The 18,036-nt window shown below is 35.3% G+C and overlaps 1 protein-coding gene across 2 annotated transcripts; it reads left to right on the top strand.

Moving 5' to 3' along the window:
* Positions 1 to 10,547: 10,547 nt before the first annotated feature.
* On the top strand, positions 10,548 to 12,370 carry LOC113738772 (uncharacterized). Of its 2 annotated transcripts, none has more exons than XM_027266042.2 (4): positions 10,548 to 11,243; positions 11,473 to 11,543; positions 11,685 to 11,832; positions 11,969 to 12,370. In XM_027266042.2, the coding sequence occupies exons 1-4, from the start codon at positions 11,133 to 11,135 to the stop codon at positions 12,122 to 12,124; spliced, it is 486 nt and encodes a 161-aa protein (XP_027121843.1). In that variant the 5' UTR covers positions 10,548 to 11,132; the 3' UTR covers positions 12,125 to 12,370. The 2 variants fall into 2 exon arrangements, with proteins under 2 accessions (XP_027121843.1, XP_071903647.1); XM_072047546.1 differs by having other exon boundaries at positions 11,957 to 12,370.
* Positions 12,371 to 18,036: the final 5,666 nt, after the last annotated feature.

Raw genomic sequence — 18,036 nt, 5'->3', positions numbered from 1 at the left:
TTGCAAACTAAGTTATCAATTTATACCACTCTTTGCACCCATCATTAGTTTTAAATATTTACTTATAATGTTCAATAAGCCTAATTATCAATTTTTTTCCTATCCGTACTCTATGTCGCAAAATTACATACTATTTAATAATTAAATAATAAGAATATAAAAATTTAAATTAAGTACTATAAAAATTAACATATAAACTTAATCCAAAATTTTTGAACCCCTAATATTTTTTTCATGTGTAAATTGAAAATTTCATTTTGGAAAGGTAGGAAAAGAGGCTAAACTTATCATAAATTGATAATGCTAAAAAATGAGTAAGTTAACAAATTAAGAGAAAATAAAATCAACAAATAATAATTATAATGAAACAAAAGTAGTTAACATCATAAAAAAATGAAAAATATGAAAAAAAAAAGGGCGGGGGAAGAGAAGAGATTTGAGGGAAAACAATTCTAAATGGGTTAATTGGGTTTGATGGGTTACCCAATAGTACCTATTTAATAAATAGGTATTATTGGGTAACCCATTTATACCCATATGCAAAAACTTAAGATACCCATACCCATCTATTCATGGGCGGGTATGGGTAAATTTAATTAAATGGATTGATTTGCCATCTATAGTCAGACTAGAATAAAATTTTCCTTCTGTAAAATGTTAAAAGCCATGAAGCTAGAAGCAACAAATTTCTTTGGTCCAAAACCATGTGACAAAACATGCTTTTGAAATTTCTCTCTCTCTCTCTCTCTCTCTCTTTTGGGCGTTGGGGTTAAAAAATTTCTCCCTTTGCCTGAAACATTATTTGGAAAATGTTTATTGTACTATTTATCGTAACATTTTTTTTATTTCATGTGAAACATATAAGGTAAAATACCAGTTAAAAAATCGATTTAGCCCGAAAAAAATTTAGATTAATTTCAAGCGAAAATCAATGAATATTGAATGGGATGACTGTACCATGTTAAATTTTTTCTACCTGCCTCATCAATAGTAAAAAGTTCTTAATTTGGTACGAAAAATGTCTGCAGACTAAGTGGTCACATAAATAATCAAACTCTGGCTTGCAGAAGTTAAAATCAGGCCCAGCTACTACTATACACAGAGTATTTTCTCCTGCGCAAAATAGTACTTGGTAAAAGGTTACCTTGGAAAGAAAGAATTGCTAACAGTCCCTCTGTTTTCATATTATATAGTTAAATTAGGTATTAAGAATTTAAGATAGGTTGGGGAGAGAAAAATAGGAAAAAATATTATAAGATAGAATTTGCCCATTGAACTGTATATTCTTGTCTTCAGTCAAAGCTTATTGAACTATTAAATTTCAAGTTAGTTGTCACCTGTGATATGATCCCCTCAATATTATTAATATCTGAGACAAAAAAAAAACCACTAAAAATATTATCTTCCCTGTCATTTTTTCTTAGGTATTAAACTTGCAGCTTGCCAGGGTATTTTATATATATATATATATATATATATATATATATATATATATATATATATATATATATATATATATATATAATAAAGTCGTATTCTCATTCTTATCCCTTCATGTTTTCTCTTTCCTACGTAGCTTAACGAGACGGTAGTTTCCTAATAGGATTCTTAATAAATCATATATATATATATATATATATATAAAGTCGTATTCTCATTCTTATCCCTTCATGTTTTCTCTTTCCTAATAAATCATATATATATATATATATATATATATATAAAATAAAGTCTTATTCTCATCCTTATCCTTTTAATTTATCTCTTTCCTACGTGGCTTATCGACATAGCAAGTAGATGCAACGCGCTCTATGAGTTAACCCCCTAATAACCTACGCTGTTCTATCTCTCTTTTTTCTCTTGACTTTACAATTTTAGATAATCCTTTCATAATTATCTCTTTCATTCTCTTACCTTTTTTTCCCTTAACCCTAATCGTCAAGCCTAAATTTCCAGGGGATTAGTATAAATAATTTTGAATTATGTTTTTAACTCTCTCTCATCTTCAACTCAAAAGTTCGAAATATCAATTCAAATATTAGATTATCTTTATCAGATTATCGCTATTGAAGATACTCTACATTTTTACTCATATATATGGTTATCGATCTATTACTTATCACTTTATCAAGCAGTGTAGATGTTTACACTTTTCCACAATGTTTTTGAAAATTTTTTTTTTCAATGCAAGGACCGGATTTGGAACTTCGTTTTTATTTCCTTCAATGCAAGGATCGCATTTGGACTTTGTTTATGCTCGCTGTATGTGGTTTGTAATTTCCTACACCTTTTTCATAGTTAGGTCATTGAATTTGAATTTGAATTTTCTAACTCTTCAAAAGTTACAGTTTGGTTTTTATTTCTGACAAGGTTTTTGTAATTAATTTGTTATTTCAATTTATGGATTCACTCTTCAATTTAAGTAGAACACATATTGCTTTTTGGTTAGCGATTTAGAAGTGGCCTTTTAAACTATGTGTTTTCACACGATTTTTTAATTGCCTTTGACAATTTATTAATTGTCTTCAACAACGTATTAATTTTTTTTATTTTCTGGGTTTCTGGGATTAAAAAAATTTTGTGCAGTTTTCAATGTTTTTTTTTTTTAGACTTTGATAGAAAGCTTCTAAAGAACAAGAAGGTGTCATTGATTACATAAATGGCAAGGCATCAAGTTCATTGTCATACAGCAGTTCACGTCATGCAATATACATCAGACTATTTAGATTTTTTATGTTTTTGACTTAATAGCAAAATACATCTTATGTTTTCGTTTTGGTTTCTATTAGCCATGAACAGATTTGGAAGGTTGCTATGTTCCTGTGACTTGATTGATTCTGAATTATTATCTTTTATTAATATTTCACTCGGCTTCTTTTCTTTTCACATTAACCTTTAAGCCATTTATATTAAATACCAAAATTGATGTTTTGGTAACGGGTTGGCCATTCTTTTGTTTACAGAAGATCAGCCAAGATTTGATCTTCCCTATTTTCAAGTTTTTGAATGTCAACATATTGTCGATTTTTTTTTTTGCATTTCGAATTATTAATCACTGAATTAGATGTTTAAATATATATTATAAGACTATTTTTTAATAACAATGTATTTAAGAAAGGTTATAATAGATTATACAATAAGTTTGTATTTTATGAACTACACTAAATAATTTATTATTTTTAGACAATTCCCATTCAACGAATGAGTACAAAACTAGTTTACATTTAAATACAAACATTGTTGTTGACTTCTTGTTGATTACAAAAGTTAACATAACAATCTTACCCTTAATAATCTTTTTTTTTAATGTTATTATGCTCTACCTTACGGTTCTAATTGTTTATGATTTAGCATTTTAAATAAGGAATTATTTCATAATTAGTAATTCACAGGTCAATCAAGGGTTGCTTTACAATTTTTTTTTTTTTTTTGAAAAGAAGGGTTGCTTTACAATTTTTAATAATTAGTAAGATCTTAACAATCTTACCCTTTATAAATTTTTTTTTTCATGCTAGTATGCTCTACCTAACTGACCTAATTGTTCACGATTTGGCATTTTAACAAGGAATCATTTCATAATCAGTAATTCACGGGTCAATCAGGGGTTGCTTTACAATTTTTAATTTACCATCCCTACCTCTTATCTAGGGGTCCAGTAGTTAATTGTTCATTTGATCTAGGGCTGCAAACGAATCGAGCTGCTCGCGAGCCGCTCGATTCGAGCTCGAGTCGAGCTCGATGTCACGACCTCGAGGATAGTTCTGGAATTGTGTAGGAAATCAAGATTAATTGATTGTAGAATCAGGAAATTGGGGAAGAACAGAGAAAGAATTAGACTGAGAGAGAGAAAGAGAGAATAAGAGGGAATTGGAGATATCAGAGAATCAGTATATTTTCCGTGTGTCCCTTACAAAGTGGGCCCCACTTATATAACTAACTCTAACAACCTGACAGTAACTAACAGCTGAGCTAATGCATAACTGTCTGATTAAGTGGAACGGCACCGTTTGTGGTACTTAACAACTCTCGAGCGACATCGTTTAGCTACTCAGCTAACTAAACTAGCTAATGCTCAATTGAGCCCTTATTATGCTTAAGAACATGAATTGTGCAGCCTGACAATCCCTTCCCCTTGAAAACAGACTTGTCCTCAAGTTTGGAACGCAGGAAACTGGCTTTCGATAAATGATTTATCCTCCCAAGAAGCTTCTTCAGGTTCCAGCTGCTCCCATTTAATCAGGAACTGAATGATAGTCTGCCCATTGCGCAAAATAACCCTCCTGCTCAATATGGCTTCTGGTTGCAGAGGGCATTGATCATGTGTGTCCAGTTCTGGTAGCTTGGTAGAACTCCCTTGCATTGGTCCCATTTTTTTCTTCAGCAGTGACACATGAAACACAGGGTGTAATCTGGTACCTGCTGGTAACTTCAATCTGTATGCCACTGTACCAACTCTTTCCTCCACCTGAAAAGGTCCAAAATATTTAGCAGATAGCTTGAGACATTTCCTTACTGCTACCGTTTGCTGTCTATAGGGTTGAAGCTTCAAAAATACCCAATCTCCCACAGCAAATTCTCTCTCAGTTCTGTGTTGGTCAGAAAAGTGCTTCATCCTTTGTTGAGCCTTGGCCAAGTTGTCCTTTATGCAGTTAGAGATCCTGTTCCTTTCCTGGATCATATTGGAGGCTGCTGGAACTACAGAATCCAAATAAGGCCCCAGTGGCAGTGGCAAGGGTCTATATCCAAACAAAGCTTCGAAGGGTGTCATATTGAGGCTAGAGTGATAGGTGGAATTGTACCACCACTCAGCCATAGACAGCCACTTGCTCCAATGTGATGGCATCTCTCCTGTCATACATCTCAAGTAGTTTTCCACGCATTGATTCAGCCTTTCACTTTGACCATCAGACTGAGGATGGTAAGAAGAAGTGTAGTGTAGTTCTGTCCCTAGCACCTTAAATAGCTCCTTCCAGAATCCACTGGTAAAAATCTTATCCCTGTCTGTGATGATGGATTCAGGTAGACCATGCATTCTGTAAATGTTGTCCAGAAAAACTTGTGCAACCCCTTTGGCAGTGAATGGATGAGTGAGTCGAACGAAATGCCCAAACTTAGTGAACCTATCAATCACCACCAGAATGGTGTCGAACCCTTGTGACTTGGGTAGCTTCTCAATGAAATCCATGGAAATGTGAGTCCATGCCTGTGTGGGAACTGGAATTGGTTGCAACAGACCAGGATATGGAACATTCTCAGATTTATTCCTTTGACAGGTATCACAGCTACGTACGAAGGCTATCACCTCTTGTTTCATCCCTGGCCAATAAAACAGTGACTTAATCCTCTGCCAACAGCCTTTTTGTCCTGAATGACCTCCCAGTGCTGAGGCATGAAGCACCTGAAGGATCTGGTTTCTGATGTTATTGGCCCCTCCCACATAGATTTTTCCTTGATAACGTAGCACTCCATCCACCAGAGTATAGCCATTGTGAGAAGTGGGATCCAGTAGTAGTTGAGCCATGATGTTTTGACAATGCTCATCTAATTCATAACTTTTCTGCAGTTCCTCCATCCACCCTGGCCTCACTGCTGATATAGCCAGGCATGTCTTGAAGGAAGGATTTGAAACAGTCTCCTGTCTTCTAGATAAAGCATCTGCAACCTTATTTTCAACCCCCTTTTTATACTGTATCTCATAGTCTAATCCCATGAGTTTTGTCATCCACTTATGCTGGAGAGCAGTGTTCAATTTTTGATCCAGCAAATACTTTAAGGATTGATGGTCAGTTCTGATAACAAAATGATTTCCAACCAGATAATGCCTCCACTTAGTGACTGCCATTACTAGAGCAAGGAGTTCCTTTTCGTATACTGATAGTCCCAAATTCTTGGGCGATAATGCCTTGCTCAGGAAGGCAATTGGATGTCCTTCCTGCATCAGAACAGCTCCAATACCACCCCCACTGGCATCTGTTTCCACTACAAATGCCTTGGTAAAGTCTGGAAGTATGAGAACTGGGGCTGAGCACATCAATTCCTTCAAGTGCTCAAAGGCAGCCTGTGCTTTTTCATTCCACCTGAACCCATCTTTCCTGAGCAGTTCAGTCAGAGGTTTGCACACCTGGCCATAATGTTTTACAAATCGTCTTTAGTAACCTGTTAGCCCCAGGAAGCCCCTTAATTCCTTGACATTTTGAGGTACGACCCAATTTAAAATGCTACTAACCTTGGAGTCATCCATGCTAACTCCCTTGTCAGTAATAGTATGTCCTAGATAGTCTACCCTCCTCTGAGCAAATGCACACTTGGACTTCTTCACAAACAGCTGGTTATCCCTCAACAGATTCAGCACAAGTCTTAGGTGCTGGATGTGATCCTCTAAGGTAGAGCTGTATACTAATATATCATCAAAGAAGACCAGGACAAATTTTCTCAAATAAGGTTGGAATATCTGATTCATCAACGACTGGAAGGTTGCAGGAGCATTGGTAAGACCAAAAGGCATTACCAGAAATTCAAAGTGACCACAATGGGTCTGAAAGGCTGTTTTGAAAGAGTCCTGTGGTTTGACCCTGATCTGGTGATAACCTGCAGTCAAATCCAATTTGGTTTTGAATACAGAACCTGCTAATTCGTCCAGCAACTCATCTACATTGGGTATTGGGAACCTGTCCTTGACAGTTAGCTCATTCAGCTTCCTGTAGTCCACACAGAATCTCCAGGTGCCTTCCTTCTTCTTGACCAGCAATACAGGAGAGGCAAATGGACTGTTGCTGTGTTTGACAATGCCCTTCTGCAGCATTTCAGTCACCTGTCTCTCTATTTCCTCCTTGTGACAATGAGGGTATCTATAAGGTTTGAGTTTGAAGGGTTGGGCATCTGGTTTAAGGGCTATCTCGTGATCTATACTTCTGCTTGGAGGTAGTGATTGTGGTGCCTGGAATACATCCTCAAACTCCTGCAGCAATTGATGCACCTCCAGTGGTGTGGTATCTAATCTGCTCCCTTCATTCTGCTGTAAATTCATGGCCAGGCACATCTGCCTTTTGTATTCAATAAAGGTCCTCAAGTCTTTGCCTCTGATCAGGTCCAAGTCACAATTATCTGCTTGTCCATGTAGGTGAATTTCCCCTCCTTCATGGTGTAATGATATTCTCAGTTGTTGGAAGTCGAAAGTAATGGGACTGAAGTGTGTCATCCAATCTACCCCCAGAATGATATCCCATCCCCCTAGTTCCATTGCCTTGAGATTAAACCTGAAGTGATGTTGATTAATACTCCATTGCACACCTGGGCATACTGCATTGCTGGTGACACAATCTCCATTGCCCATGAGGACAGAGAAGGGTTGATCCACCCACTGATATTTGAGATCCATTCCAATGACCAGCTCACTGTTTATAAAACTATCAGAACTCCCAGTGTCCACTAAGATGGACACCTCTTCTCCATTCAGGACCCCTGTAAGTGTGATAGTTTTCCTCTTTAGTGCCTCAGATAAGGCATTTAAGGACAATTCCATGGTCTGCCCAGGATTCCCAGTTTGTTCATCCTGTTCCCCCAGGGCATCCTCAAATGTAGTTTCCTCCTCCTCTTCCAGTATCATGCAGTTTGTATGGCCTACCTTACACTGATGTCCTACCCCATACTTGTCCCCACACTTAAAGCATAGCCCATTCGTCCTTCTAAACTGCATTTCCTGTGCAGAAAGTCTCCTAGTATCCTTAGTGCCTTCCTGCCAATTCCCCAACTTAGTAGGCTTATGGTTGTTGTAGAAGGGAACCTTATATGAATTAGGTCCCTGAGTTGTTGTGGTGCCCCGTGTCAACCCCAGTCTGTTTTCTCCTAGAGGTTTGACATTCTCTTTAGAACTCTTATGCTGCAACTTCAAAGAATATTCTTGCCACTGAGCTAGTTCAAATGCCTCAGTCAGGGTCAGAGGTTTTAACATCTTGATCATAGGTTTGATTTCCTCCTTCAAGCCACTAATGAAACTAGAAATGAAGTATTTCTCATCCAGATTTCGATTTTTCATCATCATTAAGGCCTTCAGCTCCTCAAACTTCTCCTGGTACTCTTCAACATTCCCTATCTGTTGCAGTTTATTAAATTCCTCCACTACATCTTTACAAGTCCTGTCATTAAATCTGCAACAGAGCAGTTCTCCAAATTCTTCCCAATTAAGCTTAGGCCTCTCCATTTTAACTCCTTGGAACCAACGGTCAGCCTTACCTTCTAAATACATCTCAATTACCTCTACTCTGTGCTCATCAGGAACTTGATAGTTCAGAAAGTATTTGTTACATTTGCGCAACCAATCTCTAGGATTTTCTCCAGTAAACATGTATAGATCAATCTTAGGAGGATTTGGAAGCTGGAACTTACCCCAATCCTTCCTGAAAGTCCTGTGAGCCTCGCCATCCATTGATAACCTCTGATGAGCTGGTGGAGTTGGTAGGAGCGGCACCTGATCTATCATCCGGCTACCTCCTTCGGTCACTTTCTCCTTCCCAGGCGTCATCTTCAGTAACAGTTCACTAAATTTTTGCTCAAGAATCTGGTGGAAATTCTGCTCCATTCCGGATAACAAGTTCTCCATGCGCCTGTTGTTTTCTTCCAGTTCCGTCTTCAAGTCCTTCTTGACTTGCTGGTGTTCAGATTTGGACGCCTGCAGGGACTCCGCAAGATCCTGGAGCTTAGCTTCTTGCTTCCTCATCTGCTCTTCGATGGTGCGGAATCTGGTGCTTTCCGCCATTATCTATGGTACAGAATCCAAGGATCGCTTGCTCTGATACCACTTTGTCACGACCTCGAGGATAGTTCTGGAATTGTGTAGGAAATCAAGATTAATTGATTGTAGAATCAGGAAATTGGGGAAGAACAGAGAAAGAATTAGACTGAGAGAGAGAAAGAGAGAATAAGAGGGAATTGGAGATATCAGAGAATCAGTATATTTTCCGTGTGTCCCTTACAAAGTGGGCCCCACTTATATAACTAACTCTAACAACCTGACAGTAACTAACAGCTGAGCTAATGCATAACTGTCTGATTAAGTGGAACGGCACCGTTTGTGGTACTTAACAACTCTCGAGCGACATCGTTTAGCTACTCAGCTAACTAAACTAGCTAATGCTCAATTGAGCCCTTATTATGCTTAAGAACATGAATTGTGCAGCCTGACACTCAATTAATATCGAGTTCGAGTCGAGCTCGAGCCGGCTCGAGTCAAATTCGAGCTCGAGCTCGAGCTCAGAATATTAAGCTCGTTAGCTCGCGAGCCGGCTCGCGAGCTTGAGTATATATATATATTTTTTATTTTTATTTTTATTTAATAATAAAATTACGTATATTATATATATATATATTTTTTTTATTTTTTATTTTCATAGTAAAATTACGTATATATCCTTAATATTTTATTATTTATTAAGAAAAAAATATTATTTTATTTATTTTTAAAAAAAAAATAATTATTTTTTATTTTTTTCGAGCTCGAGCTCGAGTTCGAGCTCGACTCGAGCTCGGCTCGACTTGATTCGAGTCGAGCTCGAGCTCGAAAATTGCCGGCTCGTCGAGCTCGAGCTCGAGCTCGAGCTTGGTAAAATTTAGTCGAGGCTCGGCTCGATTAGCTCAAAGCTCGACTCGGCTCGACTCGTTTGCAGCCCTAATTTGATCCCACCCCTAATGGGGACCATAAGTCAAAATTAGAGGAGAAACTATGAACTATGATTGGCTCTGCAATTATTGCCCGGTTTAGAGTCTAATATCTTATTTTACCACTATACCCTAGTAGGTCAAGTGCTTTCAATTTTTCTTCAATAATTTTCTTCTAATCCTGAAAACCATTTTTTATCAGAGTACCAAAGTTCAATGTTAAAGTAATGTATAGAATTTTCCATAATAAGATATAAGCTGCTATCTGTCTTATATAGACATGTAATTACCACAAACACATCAGAGTACAACAACAAAGGGCAATTTTTTTCTGTTTTTGGTTTTCATTGAAAAGGTTTTTCTTCATCTCTAACTGCTTCCATGTCTTAAATGGGCTGGCACTTTTGATGAAGTTTTATTGCTTGAATCATTTCAGTAGTTAATATATGATTTTCACCTTTTCTACCCATTGACACTCATGAATTTTCATGTTTTCTATGGATATTTTTTGAAAAAAAAATTCTAACTCATCTTATTTAGTTTGTGTTTACCAATAAGTTTGAATATATAACGTATAATCTCAGTTTAACATGCAGATGTTTTTAACGTACATGTGGCATGTATCTAATGTTACAGGTGTAAAAATTTTTTGTACTTTGACGTTGTAGTAAATATTAATGCAGCCAAAAAAAAAAATTCATCCAAGTGGAATCCTTTGATAGAGTGTTTGGTAAATTTGTTCTTGTTTTTACCACTAATCTAAAATCTTTGAAAAAAAAAAAAGGTTAGATGTTTGCTTAGTGCAATGCATTTACTATTTTACCCTTCTTGTTCTCCAGTTTTTTTTGTGTTAGACACCTTAGACCCCTTCCATCAATCATGTCATTGCTTTTACGACTCAAGAAAACTGCAATCCCACCCATGAGGCCATAGCCATAAACGAACAATGGCCAGTTATCACCTGCCTTTTCTGCACCGTATCTAAGACCACTTTCTCTTATTCCTGATACCCCCCTATCTATCTGATCTCCCAACTCTCCAAGGAAACAAACGCAAACAAATTATCTCTCCCTATCTCCAATGGCCCAGCTGGCCTAGAAATTATGTTGCAGAAAAAAACTACACATTTTGCACACATGACAAAATCCAAAACAAAAAAGAAAAAGAATAAAAATTACTTTTATTTCTACGAGTCCACAACTATGGCAACATATCCCATTGAGAAGAGGAAACATCTTCTAATCTTCTCCAACCACACATGCCCCTCCAACTTCTCTCAAATACCCCTCTTCCCTTTTGGGGTTCCTTTTAGGCTTCTCATATTGACGACCACTCAACAGCCCTCTTATTTTTTTCAACATTATTGCCAACCCTTTTCTCTGTTTTGTATAAAGATCTGATTTTTTTGATCTGGGCTGGTGGTGTTTTTGAGATATTTGTTTGATTTGGCGGGTGGGTTTTGGTTGTTATACTTGAAGATGAAAAGGGCTTCCGTAAATTTGCAAGAATGTAATGGTGTGGATGAGGAGGCTAATCGGGCAAGGCTCAAGCATCAAGCCCTCTTGAGAGAATACTTGCAACTGCAAAAGGTTCGTTTATTCTAAAAATTTTGATTGATTTTATACGGTTTCAATTATAAATGTCTGAGGATTGCTGTCTACTTTGTTAGGAAATTTAATTCAATTAATGCTGTTCTATACTTCGAATTTAAAGGTTTAATTTGTTTTGGTGGTTCTTCTGGCCTGAAATTCAATTGGGAACTTTTTTTTTGACATCCATGATGAGGATATAATTTTTTGTTGGGGCCATCTTCGACAGGAATTTGTTTCAAAGAAGAGGAAGTTTCAGACTGCAGAGCAGAAGAGAGACAACCTTGTCGCTATAGTCAAGTAAGAATTCCTTTGCCTTTTAAAAGTTTGAAAGTGCCGTTCATCTTCTATTTAAGTACCTCTGTTGAGGTGCATCATGTTAGAGGAGAAAAAATGTGTAAAGCTTAGAGTGTACTGATAATTCACTTGTCTGACAATCAGGTTTTTGAGACGAAAGCGGAGATATTTGTTGAACTGTCAACATACGCCTGCTGAACTGGGAAGCGATCTCGTTGACTTGCAAAATGTGGATACAGAAAGAGCAATGCTTGAAGAGGAAAGAAAGCATGCTACCTGTGAAACGGCAGTGGTAAATATTTCTCCATCTTTTGTAAAGTTTGACTTTGGTAATTGAATTAACGTGGACAAGATGTTGATGGCAAGTGGTGATACGGTCTTCTTTTAGTTTGTAATTTGAACTCATGGATCTTTAGTTCTTATTACAGAGATATGAAGCGGCATTGGGAGGAAGAGGACTAGGTGAACAAGTTGTTAGAGAGGCATCAAGAACAGAGAAGATGCCAAGGAAATACTTTATTGACGCTAAAGGACTCGGCAAGAAGAAAATCTCATGGCGTGATCAACTGACTGTTAAGGCATAAATCTTCTGCATTTGACTGTTCAGTAGAACTAGCTAGCATTTGACAATAAAACATTATTCAGATTAAAGTCTATTTTTTTTCCTTTCCTATTAATAGTGATATATGTTCTGGTCTTGTTTTTATTCTCTTTATCCACCTGTGATTGTTGGATTTTTATGAACTCCAATAATATAGAATAGAAGATAGGTATGTTAATATGAAAAATTTTGAATACCATTTATCAGATCAAGTTCATATTCGTGCTTATATTTTATCTCCAGCTTGCTTTACGGATCAGTTGGTTAAGCTGCTGTATGTGAAAATCTCTTTTGCAGTGATAATGTATTGTTATTTGTTATTGCTTCATAATGTTCAGCCTGCTCTTTGCCTTGAATCATTCTAGTAGTTGACTTTCTCTGCATTTTGTATTTCAGTTTTACATGGAGTCTGGGGAAAGTCCTGCCAGAAGGCACATTTATTCCCCAGCATAACAATTCCATCTTATTAGAAATCCAGTAACCTAATTATTCTCTGTTCTTTGCCAAATCTGAAGTAAAGATGAGACCTTGATGGTGTTTACTCTTTACATGCGTTGCTAAAAGGCTTCATTTCATGTGAAGGCTAGTGAAACACAATGAGATCGAGAACTTGTGTCTCTTCAGGACTTTTTGGTGCCATATTCACCTTTATTATATCTGACTAAGACATGACTGATGGTTTTAACAAAAAAGCTAACTCCAAGGCTTTTGAAACTCTAACTGAAGCTTTAGTTTCAGCCAACATCTGGATGATGCTTGGTGGTAATTACTCTTTGGAATCTTGAATAGTTTAGTGTAACGATTAGTTTCTTTAATTCATATGCAATTATTATCTCTTTATTTTTGCAATGTATAGCTTTTTATTTTTTCCAGATTCAGAAGATATGGGAAAAAAGATATAAGATGGTGTATAAGTCAAGTATTTATTGTTTTGTATGTTGAGGAGTTCTCTTAATGTCTATTTGAATTTATACTTTTTGGATAATACAGATTCTGGAATGAGTGATTTCTAGACTAAATCTTCTTTTCTACTATTAAGTTTCAGCAAACATTAGGTGTTCCTTAAAACTCTAAACAGCCATGATATTGATAAAGAAGACCTATAAATGCCCTGAATGATTCCGTAAATTATCTTCCTATTTTTTCCATCCAGTATCAACATGCAATCCCCCTGAAAGTTACTATCTTTTTCCCAGTATTCTTGCTTTTGTATAATCCCTTCTTGTTCATGACTGTAAATAGAAAGTGGAACATGAATGCCACGAAAGCTCATGCTTGAAGTTGCTACTCGAACATAGGATTAGAATAAAGCTTAGACGAAGAGATCTTAAGCACCTTCTCAGGTGCTGTTAGTGGATTGTACTTGTGTACTAACAATCCTATGTCTACATTCTTCCTATGATAGTTTAGACACCTACATCCATAGCAGATTTACTGTGCTACATGGACCTTGTTGATTTGCATAATATGGCTGGCAATGAAGATGATGAGTAATTTGTTTAATTTTCTGTTTTGGCATCGTTTATTTGTATTCCTTCTTTAGTCTTCCCACGAAGCATATGTCTGCTGAAGGTTGGATTAAGGTTTTGTACATTGTATAGACATTGACCGAAATTTAAGTGATTCCATGTTGATCTGCAACTGGATGCTTGCTGATCATTGAGCAACCTTTTCCTAGACAGGGTATACAACTACAAGAATGAAATTTGCTCCTCATAAGTCTTATCTGCTCTATAGTATCTTGAGTAGGTTAATATGTTTGCGGGATGAATCCATTCAGCTGAATTAGATGTTGGCCTAGTAACTTTGACCTGATAACAAGCAAAAACATGGTAATTCTTTAAATTTACTATAGATGTCTGATTGATGCAACTTTGCCTGCAATAAGTTTATGTACTACCTCATCTCTTCCCCTTAATAACAGAGTACCTATTGAGCAACTAGGAGTCGACAAGTTTTGAGTTAACCAAAGGACTATATACTGTAATTTTTTTTTTTTCAAGTTTCGAAGACAGTTATGATTCAGGTTACTAGTTTGCTGCTTGTTCGTCTGATTGCTCTCTCAGGCATGCCATGCCTGTGTTTGGATTGTTGAATTATTTCACATAATATTTTACTTGCATCATACACACATTTTCCAATTCACATTTTTATATTCCCAACTATTTTTTTATTTTACATACATTACATCACAAAAAGTGTTACAGTAATTATTCTAAATAATATTTCAAATAATACTCTGTCCAAACACATGCGCATACTTTTTAATGATGGTATAAAAAATGAACTAATTATTTACATGCTAATTACGTTAGTATTATTAGTCTTTAGCCCACAAAACAAAATTTTGGTTGACAAAAAACATTATAGGTTAAAGACTAATTATTCATGCGATCAGCATATGGATAATTAGTCATCTTTTTTAGAGATTAAGGCCAACACTATTTTATCTATATTTTTAATTTTTTTTGTTTAAAATTAGTTGCCAACACATGACTAGATTCTGGTGGTTGTTGCTAAAAATCAGTTATTAGGACTAAATGTAATTAGAAATTGAAATATTTGGCACTATATTTGCTTTCGTCCAAATTTTTAAGACTAGAAGTGCTCCTGTGCCAAACATTTGGGATCAAGATTGCAATTCTCTGTAAAATGATTGGACAAATCTATTAAATCCTTTTAGGCCTCATTACAACTTTTTAAAATGAAAAATAAAGAAATTGATAAAGCTGTACAAGAGATGCCAGTGGAAAAGAATGAAATTAAAATTTTTGTACCTAGTAGTAGTAATATTTTACCGGTTTGACACTAGTCCATAATATTAAAGGGATGAAAGACATGTAGGCATAATTATTTTTGAAATTTTTTCATATACACCAGTAGATTTAGATGAATGATAAGTAATTTCAATTTGGAATTTAGTTTTTCTTTTTAAGGTTTTTATTTTCATTGTCATATTAGGAAATTGTCAAATATTTAAAGAAATTGTGACTGGAGAAAATGTCCGACTAATATCTAAACCTGAAAAAACTCAATAAAAAAAAATGTTGCTTGGTGAAGTATAAATTACCCAAGCCGATGAATATTCTAATGACATGAAGTTATAAAAGGTATGGAAATAGATATCTAAAGCTTCTAAATATGAGCAGTTAAGGATCCCATTTCATTAGACAAAAGTGCAGGATAGGATCATCACCCCAATGGAGTTAAAATTTTTTACTGAGGAAGCTGACATGCGATCAGTAACTGTAAAAGTTTTCTCATTATTTATTGATTCAGTAAAAGAAACTAAAATGGTCTTTTGCAAGTTATGGATGACAAATTCTTGCCTTCTCCCTCTCCCACCATCATATGCAAATCATGTTTTTTTTGGTCGTGAATTTTGCTGGTTTTTATTTTCTATGATAAATTATTAGTTTAGTGGCATTTCTAGATGTATATATGTTATCACTACTCCTAGTATTTTTTACACTGCAATCTTGCCTACAGTCAAATTTTGACATTTAATTGAATGCAACTTCTTGCCAAATTCAAAATCAAGTTCTTAGAATATTCATGGAAAAATATTAAGTGTCACAGTACCTTAAATTCTAAAAAGAAAATGTAGGTTTTTGCCTCTCTGTGCTGAAGAGCTCTTGCTTCACCCCTGATAAGCTGTCTCTACCACCCAAAAAATTCTCTTGGGTTGCATTTGGAACGAAGGATTTCACGAAAGATTTGAAATCCTTCTCAAATTTCTTTAATTGTTTAGATTATTTACGAGGTATTTAGACTTATAATTTATTAATTATTTTAGTATTTAAGATATATTTAGATAAATTCAAACGACTTTTAAGTATTCCAAACAGCTAGAACAATTTGGGTGGACTTTAAATCCTTCGTCAAATTCCTTAATCCAAACAAGTCAATAGTCATAATTTTTCTCTTATTCTTTTTTATTTTTATGCATATCAGTTATCACACACACACATATGCACATTTCTAATATTTTTTGACGTTTCGGATTGAATGAGATGGAGTAGAAAATAAGCGTAATTCAAGGCAATTTATAATTGACATGATGCATTTTGTTTTTCAAAAACAGATCAATAATCATTCTTTCTTTTTTTAAAAAAAAAAATTGTTGGAAAGTTTAAACATATTTTTTTCGTAGTTATCTTTAATTAATTTGAAAGTACTGCTAGCATTATGTTAATACATCAACAGACTGCCTAGGTAGGAATCCCTTGAGTTATGATGTTGTGGAAGTTGTTATCCCTCAATTGGTACCATTGTAAAGGGCCCTTGGGCTTCCTTAGCACAAAAGAGATAATAAAAAGCTTATCTTTCTTTTTTTTTTTTTTTTAGTTTTTTTTAGTGTGAGTGAGAGGTCGTGAACCTAGGATCTCTTACTTATCCTCTCTCTCCCGTACCATTTAACCCAACCCATTTCTTTAATAAAAAAGCTTATCTATTTCATAAGGAAAATTTTTTTTCTATTTCGAAAGTGTTCGACAATAAATGACAGTGCAAGAAAACTGTGGGTCCAACTCTTTCCCAACCCTCTCCCCCATACAAATTTTAAAATAAAGGAAAAATGAGGTGTCAACAGCTCATCGTTTTTTTTTAGATTTTTAACGCATAATTATATCAAATTACATGGCGGCTCATGATTGGTCGCTATATGGGGTGATAAAAATGCATATTTGTAGGAACTGTTACCTGAAATAATAATCAAGGTACCACCAACAAAAGAAAAGGCCAAAATAATTCTATGCTTGGCAGATATTCTTAATAGAGCATAGCTCTTCATTAAGATAGTTTAGAGTTATTAAATTACAATAACTATAATCTTTTATTCAGCCATATCTATATATGCAACTTGTTTTTCAATTTCCTCTATTATTGAGAAAAAAATAACTCCAAAAAAATAGAATTTTATCTAGAAGAACAAAATTGGCAAATGGTTGTATATATATACTCAAAGCCTCTTAACACACAATTGCTAAAGTAGTGGTTAATCTCAATGGTCCTGGTTAAATAATAAATATACAAAGCCTGCCAGGTTTTTCCAATTTCAGAAGTGTCATTGCTGCACTCATATTGAGCCATTGAGGTGACCCTTTAAGTACAATATCCCTATTTCTTGGGAAAAACTGAACTAAAATGGATCTTTTCAGCTTCTTTACTTTTTTTTTTTTCACTTAGGGGTATTTCAGTTTTTCGTCTATACTAATCCCTTAAATCTATGTAGAGTCTTGCCTCAAAGATACGTAGCGAGATAACATACGGAGATTGATCACGGGACCTACTGGTAACTACCAGACTATGGAATCAATCACACTACCCGTGGGGACTTTCAGCTTCTTTACTTGAATGATGAGATTTGATTCGAACTACAATTCCTGATCGCCACATTGTTTAAGATTTTTTTTTCGGAAGAAATCAAAACATGTTTCTGAGGAAAATAGGTGAAGATCAAATTAAGATATTCTGATGAGACATCAGTGCTAAAGACATAGCTCCCTTTAGCAAATAGAATAATGAATTTTAAGATACCCTGTCTTACTATTAAACCTGGCACTAATCCTACCTAGTTCAGTCCACTAACCAAAAATTCAAAACAATTGAATGAAGGGCTTGGGTGTATTCGTTATCAAAGCAACATCGAAATTCCTGTAATTCTCATAAACCATGGGGAGATTGTGATGTATTTTTTCTTATTTATCATATTCAGAAAAGGAATTTGTACCTATTCAATCAAGGCCATGCAATGTTTGTATGGGGCATTATTTGGAAAACAATGCCAGTCCAAATGCACTCGGAATTCTTGTCAATTTGTTTGACAATGGATTGGTCAATTCTCGGGTATCATATATATATGACCTCTCATAGACTATGATCATAGAGAAAATT

The sequence above is a fragment of the Coffea arabica genome, chromosome 4e (assembly GCF_036785885.1).
Source record: "Coffea arabica cultivar ET-39 chromosome 4e, Coffea Arabica ET-39 HiFi, whole genome shotgun sequence".
NCBI lineage: Eukaryota > Viridiplantae > Streptophyta > Magnoliopsida > Gentianales > Rubiaceae > Coffea > Coffea arabica.
This window is presented reverse-complemented; position numbering and strand designations above follow the sequence as displayed.